Source organism: Uranotaenia lowii, chromosome 2, assembly GCF_029784155.1.
Source record: "Uranotaenia lowii strain MFRU-FL chromosome 2, ASM2978415v1, whole genome shotgun sequence".
Taxonomy (NCBI): Eukaryota; Metazoa; Arthropoda; class Insecta; order Diptera; family Culicidae; genus Uranotaenia; species Uranotaenia lowii.
This window is the reverse complement of record NC_073692.1, coordinates 112,838,391-112,852,829: the sequence shown is the minus strand read 5'-3', so window position 1 is coordinate 112,852,829 and position 14,439 is coordinate 112,838,391. Positions and strand designations below refer to the sequence as shown.

General features: G+C 33.0%; 1 protein-coding gene across 1 annotated transcript in view; it reads right to left on the bottom strand.

Moving 5' to 3' along the window:
- LOC129743641 (cGMP-dependent protein kinase, isozyme 1-like) overlaps positions 1 to 14,439 on the bottom strand; it is a 118,708-nt gene that overhangs the window by 5,050 nt on the left and 99,219 nt on the right. The window contains exons 5-9 of the mRNA XM_055735719.1: positions 12,816 to 13,096; positions 12,551 to 12,720; positions 12,289 to 12,391; positions 4,196 to 4,459; positions 3,680 to 4,131 (exon numbers count right to left, since the gene is read on the bottom strand). Of these exons, the coding sequence (XP_055591694.1) occupies positions 3,680 to 4,131; positions 4,196 to 4,459; positions 12,289 to 12,391; positions 12,551 to 12,720; positions 12,816 to 13,096 (1,270 nt within the window). The remainder of the gene's footprint in view (positions 1 to 3,679; positions 4,132 to 4,195; positions 4,460 to 12,288; positions 12,392 to 12,550; positions 12,721 to 12,815; positions 13,097 to 14,439) is intronic.

Here is a 14,439-nt window from a genome sequence, read left to right as displayed (position 1 = left end):
GTTGCCCAGATTTCATTGAAAAAATGCTCGGATTCATTCATCTGTCTTGCAAAATCATACAAAAAATCTAATTGTATTGTACAATTTACATCCAAAACAAGAATTTTTGAGTAGGTTTAATAAAAATAATCATGAATGGTTTTGTGGAAGCCTAAAAAACGATTTAAAATTAAAAAAAAGTTTCAACTCTTTTTTTTGTTATTGATTTTCTATTGATATTGCCTGGAGTTTTGGTTAACAATTTTAAAATCAAATGCCCGGGTTTTTTCAGGTTTCAGATGAAACATAGTTTGGATTTTTAAGCCCTGGATAAGTGCTGAAAAAAATCTGGCAACCTATTTTATTTATATATGAATTTTCAATTAATCTTAATTAGTCATTTTTGTTACTTGCTTATTTTTACAAATTTTGCTCCAATTGAAAAATAGTATAAATATTACGGAATACGAAATTAATTATACCTCCTAATTTATATTTGTACGTCAATTTTTTTCAAAACATTTTAAATCTTATCGGTTTATTCATCCCAGGAATGTCATATGACGTGACTAGAATGGACATAAAGTCAATTTTATGGTCTCCAAATATATAAAATGAAAGTCCATTTTCCAAAGTTTTGAAGTTCACCGTTTTTCTTAGAAAAATTTGATGGACAAATAAAAAAAACGCATGATGGTATTGTTGGAAAAAAGTGGCGTTCTCAAGTTTTTGATGTTTAAAAAAATTATTTTTTCAACAAACTCTAGTTATATCGAAAATAACATTGATTTTTCAAAGTACGGACCTCAACCTCAAATCAATCCAACTTTTTCCAAATTTTTCAATAACATATCGATTTGACAAGTGAATTTCAAAAGCCTTAGTGAACAGGATGTTTACGAATTTGAGTCTTGTTTAATCATTGCACTAAATGAAGTCAAATTTTGCAAAAAAAAAAAGTCGATCTTCTGAGAGATTTGTCAGTACCAAACGGGTTCTAGTGGAATTATCCAACTACACTACCCAACTGTAAATTCTTTCTTGTTTGTCATCATTGATGCTCATGAATACAGAGCAAGATGCTAATTAATTTTTTTTTAAATTTGGTTTAATTTTTATAAATATACTCTTCTCTGTTAAAGCCTAGCAAACAATATAAAATTTTAAAAATTTACATAGCAAACTTCGATATTTTGCATTTGAAAAATTTATTAAATTTGGATGGATCAACGACGTTGTTCAAAGAGAATTGATGTTACGAATGGTTGAAGTTTTTGTTGTTGATATGCTTCGGTGATTTCTTACGATTTTTAAACGATTTTTATACGATATTTCTGTTTTTCAGAGGCTATCCAAACTCCTCAATATTAAAACTTGAGTCCGCATGAATGCTTTTCATACCAATGACATGTTGTCACCAAAACCCATTCGGGAAACATTGAAAAATGTGTGGTTGAATTTACAGATCATGTGTCAAATATCGTACTATTCTGATAATTTAAAAATTGTAATTGTAAGTGTTTTTTTTAAACAGTAACGTTAACCTTTTTTGTAAAATTTTATAAGACCCGCAGAGCCTAAGGGGTATAAGGGCAAAAATGATCGATATTGAGTAAATAATACTTTTACGTTCGAAAGAAAAATGCAAATGTTCGAAAAATGCATGGAAAATGGCCAAACACAACAATTTCTCGAAATAAGTTTTTATTCATTTTTACCCCTTTGGTTTATATAACTTCAAAAAGATTTTCAGATCTTTATTTTGAATTTAGTTAGAATAGATTCAGATAAGTTTTTCCAAATGATGTATGCAGACAAAGAAAACCGACCAATTCCTAGAACATGGCTTTTCAAAAATGAGCTTCGCGGCCCACAAAAAGTTGACTGCGGGTCATGTTTTGACCACCCATGGTCTATAAAATTCGAAATTCCGAAAACTACTCCGTTTCGCTTCTGGGCGTGGACTAGTTGGTTCTATTTTGGTTTAAACATGTTCTTAAATACTTTTATCTCAAAATATGTACTATTACAGCAATTTTTCTGGCAAAATTTACCTTTTCTAAACAGTGTCCTTTTTACCCGACTTTTTCTGGAAAGTTTAATTTGCAAGCATGTTTCAGATTAATTTATGTATGTTTGCCAAGCTGCATGCAAAATATCATCGGTTTTCCTCGGGTACGAAGAGATTTTCCAAAGCGTCGAGCCCAAGTCAGCCCAAGGTTCAGCCTCTCTTTTTTCAAACCAACAACCAGTGAAGACGGATCACGGTGCAACTATCAGCGGCCCGTGTCCAGTGTCAGAGGCCTGAGCGGCCAAATCAGAGGCAGGAATGGCCATAGTAGGAAGTCCAAAAGGGACATGTTTGTGTCGGAATAAGTCATTGTTGTAATATAGTTTAAGTCGTTATACAGTCCTTCGTCATGTTTCCAAAATTCCATAACTTTGTCTCAACCCTAAATTCATTGCCGACTTAACCCTTTCCTTCCCACGAGGTTTTTCACGTTTCAAAAATAGAAATATTGATTTATCACTAAGGTTCTAGAACAGAACATGCATAATTTAAGACTACTTTTATGCTCCATTTGATAACACCAGGAATCCACTTTACTTATTCGAAAATTTATATGCTTTAGGTGAAATTTAAGTAAACCATCATTTGATTCTGCTTGCATTGGCAATCTTCTGCACGTCAGTATTTTTATTTGAGGATAATTATGAAAACTGGTCAAGTTATTGAACATCAAAACACGACTTGATTTAAATTCGAAAAAAAATCTGACTTTTGTGCAGCTTTTGATCTGCCAAGCAAAAACTAGTGAATCGATTTTCTTCAAATTTTGTGCAATGATTCTTCACTCATACCGGCACGTTCGGTGAAAAAATGGTGTTGATCCAAAGTACCCAAGTCAAATTCGAGCTGTACAAAGTTGTGGATCACCTGTGCTACCATGGGAAGGAAAGGGTTAAAGGCGTTATTTTCTAGAATTAATAGAAAATCAATATTTTAACGCTTTTTCGGATAGTTATTCGATAAATATTAGAAGTTGGATTAAAATTATTAATCTCGTACTCAGAAACGATTACAATCCATTCAGAAGAGGAATATACCTTTTTGAATCCTAGGGATCAATTTTACCCATAATTAACAATTAAGAAATCTTTTTCTGAAAATTAGTTGAGAGTTTTCCATTGCTTCGAAAATATTTCAATATAAATTTCAAATAACACTCTAACGATCGATATATTGGAATAATTTTTTGTTATGATTTTCTCATGTTAGAAGCATTATAAAGTGATAAAAAAGAAACCTCAAGTCAAATTTTGTGAAATTTTTCGAACAAAGTTCAATAACTTAAAAAATTATATTGTTTAAATTTTTTGATCCAAAAAATCATTGTTTTGCTACATTTTACCAGAAAATTTAATTTTTTTAAGACATTCCAGTTTCGAGATAGAGCTAAGAAATCAAGTATCCCCAGAGATCAAGTATCCTCATTCTCCCATATCGATGAAGGAAATTCACTAATTTCAATGGTTAATACGATAGCAAACAACCTTAACTGCCCATTTGTACGAAAACTGCGATGAAAAAAGCATTGTCTGATTTAGGGTGTCACTCTTATTTGACTTTCCCTATAAGTTAAAATTGTCTATTTTCATCAAATTTTAACAAGAACGAGAAAAACCAGCAACTACTTACCAATTTTACGTATCCTTTTGAATCGAGCAGTAGATTTTCGGGCTTCAAATCACGATACACGATGCCACGCGAGTGCAGAAACTCGAAGGCTTTCAACACGCATCCTACAATGAATCGGGCAGTTCCATCGTCAAAGTTTGATTTATCTCGCAGAATCGTCCACACCTCCCCGCCCATGCAGGCCTCCAGCAGCATGTAAATGTACCGATCATCCCGGAAGGTTCGATAAAGCCGACAGATGAACGGGCTGAGACAGGAAATCATAATCTTTCGCTCACTGTGCACGTGCTCCTGCTGCCTGGTATCGACGATGTGCTTCTTTTTCATACATTTGAGTGCATAAACTTGCACCACCGAGCCCCGCTCCAACTTGACTAGCTCCACCCTTCCGAAGCCTCCAACACCGAGGGTTCCCACCTTGACCAAATCACTCATTTCCACATCCATGAGTTCTAAAAAAATATTTTAAAAAAATGTAAGTATTTTAAAAATTCTTAAATAATGAAACAAACAAACCAGGATTAACCGAATCCAACGACATAGTTTGGTTCTCCAGGTTCCGGCTGGCCAGTACCCGCTGCTCGTCGCCGTAGTCCTTCTCGTGCAGCTCGCACAGATCCCCGATGTGTTTGGTGAATGATTCCCGGTCCAGGGTGAGACACTCGACCCCCGGGGACATCGCGATGATGTTGGCCGTCCGTTTTTCCTCCTTGATGAGTGCCTTCTCGCCAAAGTACTCCCCCCGGCCCAGGATTCGGATCTCTTCCTCGGTGGAGCATCCTTTTTTGTTATTTTTTTTAAGAGAGGGTGGTTGTTTTTCGGTTAGTTTCAAATGTCAAAGGGTGATGTGAAGATGTTTGAAAACGTGAAAAGAAGGTGAAACTGTGGTTAATTGGAGGGCTTTTTGATGGAGCACAGTGGAAGAAAATTGCTTTTGACGTGAGTCTTACGCCAACACTATACATGGGAAAATTGAAATTTAATTTGCAGTCGTTGCTTGCAAACAATTTTCTCAACTTTCAATGTTTAAATTTCATTTATTTTAACTGTTCAGTGCAAGGTAGTTAGAAAAAAGCATAGGTTCCAACAAATTCTTCTAGTTGGATTCAGATTTCATATTTATCAAGTTGGGAGAGTCACTGTTTAATGCAAGCCAACAAAATCAAAAGGTATTTACAATTCTAATTTAGATAAATATAATCTTTTATTGACTCTCTACAGGTCGGACTCGATTCTACATCAGCAAGATCATGGCAGTAAGAACGGAAGGGGGAGAGGAGTTGTGGTGTTGAGGATTATCTCCCCTCCCCACCATTAGAGACAAAAAAAAATGTCAAGCAAAATGATCTTCTCTAACCTCAAACTTTTAAATTCTAATGAAATTTTTGCTGAACGACTAAAATGAATCAAGAGTAACAATCTCGACTCAGAACTAAGGTCGAAACCTCAAAATCGTATCCCAAGTCCAAAATTCTACTATAGATTTTCCAAAAATTTCTCACTTGATGATAGATACATACATGAATTTTGGTTACAGTCCATAGTCTCGAATATCGAATTTTCTATACGATTAGCCTCACTGAGGTTGCCTGATTGCCCGGATTTTGCCCGAATGTTTCACTTTATTTGAAAAATCAAAATAAAATTAAATTGCCTGATAACAATTATTTTTTTTGGATTCAAAACAAACTTTTTAACAAAGTTTATCTAAATAAACTGGCTGATGTGTTTCGATGAAAAACATAACAACTTTTAGTGTTTGTTGTGTCAGACCTTTCCGGAGATACAAAAAAAAACACTTCTTGTTCGGTGAACAGTTAACAGAAAAGAGAAATTTTATTTCGTCTCCATTTAATATTATAACTTTTCCCGCGAATTCAAAAAAACAATTCACACACTTAACAATAAAACAAACAACTTGGCAACTTTATGGCAAAGGTTAAATGGTGCCACTGGATACTATACTTAAAGGCGTTTATCAGGGTGACCAATTGTACAAAGATCGATCAGTGTTTTTTCTTCTTAATTTTAATTGAAGAATTCCTGAGTTAGCCTGGATTATGCCCAGATTTTGGGCTGTAAACTTTGAAATCGAATGCCCGGATTTTGCAAAGTTTAGTGCGAAGAAATATCTGTTGATCTTAGTTCAGAATCATTTGCGATGTTCTTGTTTGATAATTTTTTTTTAATCTAAATTTATTGCCTGTGCCCGGAATGTGCAATATGTATTCAATTTATAATTCTTGATTTTCAGTATGGTTGATCATTGGGACAAAATCTTTATTCGAATCTTTGTTTTGCATTTTAAGTTAGAATTGGATTCATTTTCCATGTTCGAATCTCATCAATCTTGAAATGAAAATATTAAAGTAAAAATGTCAAATCCAAATCTTAAAAATGATTTGATCATATTTATTCTTAATTCTTATGCAGAATTAAACCTTAAAAAAGTTCCATAATTTCATTCAGATTCACCAAGGGATCACGAATAAATATTTGAAGAAAACATTCATTTAGAAAATCAAAAATTAAAAAATTCCAATAAGAGATTTCTGGTTAAGGATTCTGATTGTGCTGTTCATAATTATTGGGAATTTTTGTTTGAAATTTAGATTCAGAAATCGATTTCAAAATAGGAATTCAAAATTTGTTTTTAAGGTTTGAACCCAGAAAAAAACAAAAAAAAAACAGGTAAAAACCACTTATATAAAAAAAATCTGAACTTATTTTCAAAACTGCGTTCTTTGAAAAATCAAAATTTTAATTTTTATATTTTATACAGGATTTGAATAATGAAAGAAATTGTTGATAATAATTTCTTGTTGATAAAATAACTTGTTCTTAATGTTCAGATTCATGAAAATTCAGCTGGAAAAATATTTTATTTGTTTGTTGTTTGACATGATTAATATTGTAGAAACTTCAAAAACAAAGATTTAACTTAAATCTGGATATATCGAGTTTAAAAGAGTTGAAAACATATCTGATTTGAACCCAAAACAAGTTTTCCTGTCAAGATCCCTCATTAATTTTTTCAAGCTCCAAAAAACTGAACTTTTTTAAGACTTATTTTAAAAAGTAATGATTTCAAATTAATAACTAATAATATAAAAGAACTTAAACCCAAATAAAGAGGTACTCTTAGTATAACTTGATTTTACTATTCTTGATGTACGCATTTTTCTAGCAAAAATGTTATAGGAAAAATTTTGTCACCAAAACCCCTCCCATAAGGCAGTTGTTCCTACGGCCCTGGACAAGATTATCCGGTGTCTTGATTATCTGTGTGTTTCGACTCAATTAACCGATAATTTTTTTGATTGCAATTCTATTAACTTTTAAAATAAATTAAAAGCCAATAATTTTGTTCTCGTTTGGAAGAAGGTTTTATTGCAAATAAAAAAAGGAAGTTATGCAACAAATCATCAGTGCAAGCATATTTGTTCTTGGGTCAACTACTTTAATATTTACACGCAATTCCAGCAATCAGAATTGTTTCTCTAAATCAGTGATTTTCTAATTTTTTGAACCCTTTTGCAATGTTTTCAAGCTCAACGCTCCCCTGGGCAAATTCTTAGAAAACCTTAAAAAAAATGATAATTTGGATGCTTGAAAAATCATTAGCTTTTGGATTAATGTTGTAGTAAGAGTTATCTCAACATTCATTCAAATTTAAATGAGACCGTCAAAGCCGAAGGAGTAAGGGGAATAGTAATTGTAAAAATGATCGATTTTGATTTAAAAATTTCAAACGATTCTTCGTTTTTCAAACTATTTTATTAACATACCATTTTGTTCGAAAAAAAAATGCAAATTTTTGCATATTTTTTAAAATTCTCTTAAATTCAAAAATTCTTCCATTATTTTCGAAAAACCCATCACTAAATCAAAGATGACGCCATTTCACAAAGATTTTTTGAAGGTATTTTTCTGTTTAGCAGATTATCTGAGACAATACTTTTTTAGATTATCAAGTTTTACCATTTAAAATTAGGCTTTGTTAGTATAACCCAAAATAATCTAACAAAAAAAGATAAACAGGTAGAGCGTGTACAAAATCTGGAACAATTAAAAATATCTTTTTTCCGGGAACGGAAAAATGGCCGCGAAACGAACACTCTAATTAATATAAAATGTATTGTACTGAAAAATTACATGTGACATAAGATTTTGGATTTTTCAGATTCATAAACTTCTAAAGACACGTTCTCTTGATGTCATGAATTTTCAAAATTCTATCATTTGACCGAAGCATAATTTTGAAGATTATGAGCTAAATTTGGGGAATGTCATAAAAATAGTTGATAATTTTGAGAAATTTATTTCCCTTGGGTTTATTATTTAAATAGCTTTTCTTTGCTGAAGACATCATATATATTCTGTTTATGAAAATATGTTCATATTTTTCTCTTCACATCATGCAAAGTGTTCATTTAAACTTTATATGGATTTAAAATTTTCTTGACACGATACTTGCAAATGTTTTAAATTTTTTATAAAATCATTAAGTGTTTGCAGAGTTTGCGATCCAAAAGAGAATTCCTTTCTATAATGGTGATCAGAAACAGATTAAAAAAATTCAAGAGTTTGACAAAAACTCTAATGGGTTTGAAATTACTTTAGTAAAACTAATGTTCATTGATCATTCAGACATCTTGGATTTTTTTTTAAATTAAAACAAAAACAGTAAATCTTTAATGTGGCTCTTTCAAACTGTAAAATTATGGACATCTGAAGTTTTTTCTTTTCCGACTCAAAGGGTTGCTGACCACTGGAGTAGGAGTACAAAGTTATTGAATTAAAAAAAAAGAAATAATTTCATTTTTCATGTAGTAGAGATTAAAGATTTTAGTTTCTTAACCATTCGTCTCATAAAGTAGGAGACAGTGGGGTATTTTTTTTCATTTTTTCTATACTCCATTACTTGTTAATCACATAAGATAAAATGAAAAAGATAGGGGAGAATAAGGATACTTGATCTCTGGGGAAACTTGATTCAAAAATATTCAAGAAAAATTTTCCAAATTGAACATAACATATAATCTGTTATCTCAAAAAAATAGGCGCAATTTCCCGGTATGTTTGAAAAACGTGCCGCTATTAGGGGAGAATGAGTATAATTGATCCCTGGGGATACTTGATTCCATAGCTATATCTCGAAACTGGAATGTCTTACAAATATCGAATGTTCTAGAAAAATGTGCCAAAATGAGCAAAATAACAATGCTTGTAGTTTACAAAAATTCAACAAAATAATTGTTTGAGTAATTGAATTTTGTGTGAAAAATTTCACAAAATGTAACTTGAAGATATTTTTTCATCACTTTAAAATGTTCCTTTCATGGGAAAATAATGAAAAAAATATTTGTTCCAATGTATCAATCGTTCGAGCGTAAAATGAACTTCAGAATGCCATATTTTCAAAGCAATGGAAAACTCTCAACTTTTTTCATAAAAAGTTTTCTAAAATGTTGATTATGGGTACAAATGATCCCCCTTCCAAACGGCATATTCTTCTTCTGAATTGATCGTTAGGATTGCTGATTACGAAATAACTAATATTTATCCAAAAACTAATATTTATCAAACAATTGTCTGAAGAAAAGAGCAAAAATAATTAATTTTCTCTTAATTATAAAAAAAAAAGCGCCTTTAAGTACGCAATGTGAATAGCGTTGAGACAAAGTTATAGAATTTTCTTCTTATGTCTGCTATAAATTGTGAAATGAGAACAAACATGACCAAAATAGTCAATTAACATTCTATCTTGGGGTTTTGTTTGATTTTTATACAAGGATAAGGGCTTCCTGAATATAAGATCAAGTCTCCTTCAATAGGGTATCAAGTCTCCCCTAACTTCAGAAAAATCGCAATTTTTTTACTCCCACGAAAATGCTTCTAGTTCATCAACGGGTTCAAGTATTGTTCTAATTTTTGAGCATAAAAACTAGAAGTTACAGACTGTCAGAAAATGTCAAAGACGGCGAGTTGCTAATTTTTTCCAAAAAGATATGGTGAAAATTAGAAAAGGGGATCAAGTATCCCCACTCTCCCCTAAGCCTACCCGCATTCTGAAACTTTTATTTTTTTCAAGAAAAAGCTTTCCAAAATGTATGATATGGGTTCACTTGATCACTCGAGTCCAAAAAGATATTTTTTTCTTCTGAATGGATGTTGATTATTGCTCAGCAGAACATTATTAATATTTATCCAATGACTTTTATTGATCCAATAATTTCCTGATAAAAAGGACTCAAAAAAGTACTTTTATCTGAATATTTAAAAAAATGCCCCCTAAAGTATGCAATGAGTATAGGGTAGTTGACAAACTTATAGAATACTTTTTGTCTGAAACTTATGAACTGTGAAATGAAAACTAATATGGCCAAAAAAGTCATTGGAACATTTATCTTCAAATTATGCTTGATTTTTGCCAAAGCTTAGGGCACCCTGATTAAAGAATCAAGTCTCCTTTAACTTTCAGAATGACATATTTTTTGGGTCCCTCGAAAACAGTCTAGTTTTTAGTTTAATTACGGTTCATATATTATAGATATAACTTTTGAAGCATAAAAACTCGAAATAAAACGCTGTTAAAAAATGAAACAGACGGTGATCCGCATTTTTTCTTCCATAAAGATATTATGAAAATAAGAAAAAGGGATCAAGTATCCCCATTCTGCCCTATTTAAACGATATGATTTTGCGTTTCACACGTATCATGAGTCAAAATTATAAAATTTAATATCAATATTATTTCCCGAGCTTTGATTGCTTTAAAAGGGTTTTTTTTATATTATTTTACCTGTTTCGCGAAAATTCTGATAGAATTCCTTATATAGGATTTATGCTCGACTCTTTCTCTTTCAATAAAATTAATAGAGTTTATTTCTTACTCTTCATTTGTCATGTGAAAAATTTTTAAATAGAAAAAATCGTTATCGAATATTGGATACGGCGAATGCGCCAACATTGATGTTTCGTGAAAAACGCTTTCAAAGTTTGACAGCTCCATAAACTTCCAGCAAAAATAATTTTGTTTCCTTTATTTCTCGAAAACCAAATATTCTTTAAATAATTATATACCAGCGAAATGTAGGTCTTCGAACGAGGTTTTTCACTTATTCAAAATTTGCTACCGAAATGTATTATGTGTGATCAATGCCAAAAATTCCCACAAGCTATGATTTGCAAATTTGTTGAGCATAAAAGCATTTTTTTTGTAATGAAAACTATAGATATCCCTCTTCATTTTTTAAATTTTTCTTGATTTTAGTTTATTTTTCAACTGTTTAAGGGGGCATCCATAAATTACGTAACGCTCCTAGGGGGGGGCGGGGGGTTAGCTCGAACGTTACGAATTGTGGCATAGGGGAGGGGGGAGGTATGCTCATCGTTACGTAACGATTTTTTCCTTAAAAATTTCAGTTTAATCGCTGCTTTTTTTATGTCATGCAATTTTGGCAGAATGATATGCAAACCAAAATCAGTTTAAAATTTGTAAGCTTCAACATGATTGAAACTGGTTGTAGGATACAGATGAGCAAGCTAAAATATCAGTGTATAAACTGATTTTTTCCTCTTTATTTCCTCTTTAAAGATTCTGAAATAGACTTGAAATAGACTTGAAAGGTGTATTAATTATCCGTGAAATAACCGTTGAAAAAAACCACTACATTAAGCATAGCATAGCATAGCATAGGGTGACTACACACATCTTGCATTGGCTGATACACGAGGAACAACTAATGATCAATCCCAACACAAGATGCCAAAACAAGTATCTGGATGCAATACTCGTTTCAAGTGCTGGTATTGAGTATTAGTGAGATACCACAATGCACACCGTGATAAGTCAATGTTATCATAGAAGGGATGGTCTGAAACAGCTAACTAAACCATTCAGGTGCAGAGAACTCATACGACCCTACGTACAATGGATGAAAAATACCCCTACATTTAGGTACATTTACCCTTTAGAACTCAATTCAACCTTAAGACGTAAATTTTATAACTTTTTCTCAATTTAATCAAAAAATGCTATTTTGATTCTTGCGACGAATACTACTTAGTGGAATATATTTCGCATAACAAGTTAGGCTTCTTGAACAAATTAAAGTAAACAAGGTAGATCAACAGTTTACAAGCAAAGAGCAACTCATAACAAGACAATCAATTTATTTTATGAGAGAGTTATCATCAATGAGTACTAAGAAGCGATTTGGATGGATCGATATTAATTCCGTTTTGAAGAACGTTAAAAAATTATGTTAAAATATTTTTTTACCTTCGAAAATCAGTATTCAAAACCATGAGAAGATGAGGGGAGGGGGGGGGGGTAATTATCAGCGTTACGTAATTTTCATAGGGGGGTACGTCGAAGCGTTACAACTTGCGACATAAGGGGGGGAGGGGGTCAAAAAAGTGCAATTTTTGCGTTACGTAATTTATGGATGGCGCCTAAAGTGATTTTGAGGCAAACATTACAAATTTTTGTACACTTGATTTAAAATGTGATTGGCAAAAGTTAACATCATCATCAATTTTTCCCCACTGTGCAGTCTTTGCCGGTGACAGACATCATCTTCAAAGCAAGTGATCCCATTTACCTGGCAGTCGCTGCGTGACCTTTACCGTGCCCTGGCTGATTAGGAAGAAAGTGTCTCCAGCTGCTCCCTGACGTATGATGTACGTTCCTGCCGGGTAGAATTCCTGTTGAAAGAGTTAAAGAAAATTGTTTTTTTTTAATAACATAAACTTACAAATGAAATTTTCCAAAAGATGTTATCAGAACGGGAAACATATATTTCCTAGGAAATCATTTGAAAATAAAACAACTCCTTCAAAACCACGTATCAAAATGATACCTACCACTTCAAGCACGTCTGCAATCTTGGTGAGTACGTCATTACTCAGATTCTTGAGCAGCGGCACCGACCGGAGGAAGCTTACGTTCTCTTCTATCCGTTGCATTCCCGTTCGCATCATTATCTGCTGGAAGACTTTGCGGTCCAGGACCCACACTCGAGCGTTTGTGAAAGCTGTTTAGAAAAAAAATCCTCTAATTAAAGTATTTTTCTGAATAACTACCATACATTTTCGTATCTGAAGAATTAAAAAACAAACTCTACGTTACCTCGAATGGAAGCGGTGCGGGTGCAATTGTACAGAATGGCCAGTTCCCCGAAAGCTTTCCCCGGTCCCATGGTGCCCAGATTTTTGCCCTCCTTCAGCACCTCGAACTCGCCGGTTGCGGACACGTACAGGTGCGACCCGGCCTGGCCCTCGTGAATGACGTACTCGCCCGACTGGAACTCTCGGCTGTACATCGAATCGACGATTTCTCTTATCTGCAGCGAGTCTATGTTTTTGAAGAAGTCGTTGTCCAGAATGGCGTCTTTGATCAATTGTTTGGCGCTAGTTTGGATAAATAAAAAAAAGGTTTTTGTTGACATCTTAACAATAACTTTTGTATTCCTTATTTAAGGAGCCAATTCGAAAAAATGCAACACTTTGTTCGTGAATAACTTTTGAATGCATGGATGGAAATTAATAAAATTTTCAGTGAAGGCACCTAGTATTGTAATGTGTATGTGCATAAAATTTGGTGACAATCTGTTTAGTGGTTTGAGAAAGCGTACGATACTGAAGTTCATTGACAAATTTTTTGGGCAGGATCGTGAAAAATCCAGAGAAGTCCCAGCAGTGGGAGACCCGAAAACATCTGGAGATCAACTATTCGAACAAAATTCAGATGGTCCAAAAGATTGTTTTTTCCATGAAGTAAAAGGAATGCGAGAGGTATTATCAAGCTCAATCCGAAAATATGAATTAGTGGAAGTGATTAAAAAGTTTTTTTTGTTCTGACTGGTCCGTCTAGCTGACTTTTATAAGTATATTTATATGGGCTTGATTTTATTTTTACAAGGCAGAAAAGCTGCCCACCGGTAAAATAAACAAAATACGGTGGCAAAATCATCTGCAAAACATTTGGACTGTTTGTGGAGAGTATATTGTATATTTCACAATAAAAAGCAAAACGAACTCTCTAACAGTCCCCTGGCAGGTTTTCAACCAGAAACTTTCCGTTGACAAGTCTCGTCTGTATTGCCCAAAGATAAAAAAGATAAAAAAAAATGAAAAATTTAAGTTCTGGTACTAGCGGAGGCATTGGCTCTGCGGAAACTGCAAATTACTGATTGTTTCATAACAATTAATGGCTAAATGGCTAAACATACAAAGAAGACTGCCTCCAAATGCGACCGCTTTCTCAGCAAAGCTCTTCAATAGATCCCACATAGTTTGTACTCTGTTTGAGTTGTATTGGAGTTGGCTAAATTGGTTATAGCTTCGACCAACTTAAAAAATTGTAGTTATTCTGAAGGTCTTCTTCTTCTTCTTCTTCTTCTACTTGAGCTGCTTCACGGGCAGCTCGGGTTAAGGGCTTTTGAAGGTCAAGCTTCAGGAAATAGCAAAGGTAATCAAAAATTGCCATAAACAAGTGATTCATAGTATGAATTATAAATGGCGCACGTGTTTTCCAAAAATAAAAGTCGAAAAAATTATTCATATGATGCTATCTCAAAAACAACTTGACAGGACATCACAAAAATTTGCATATCTGAACATCACATTAACAGGTAACTTCGCTGAAAAATATATCAATTTTTATCCATACATTCAAAAGTTAATCACAAAACAAAGTGTTACATTTTACTCGAATACACTCCTTACTTAAACAATACTCCAAATAAGGTCAA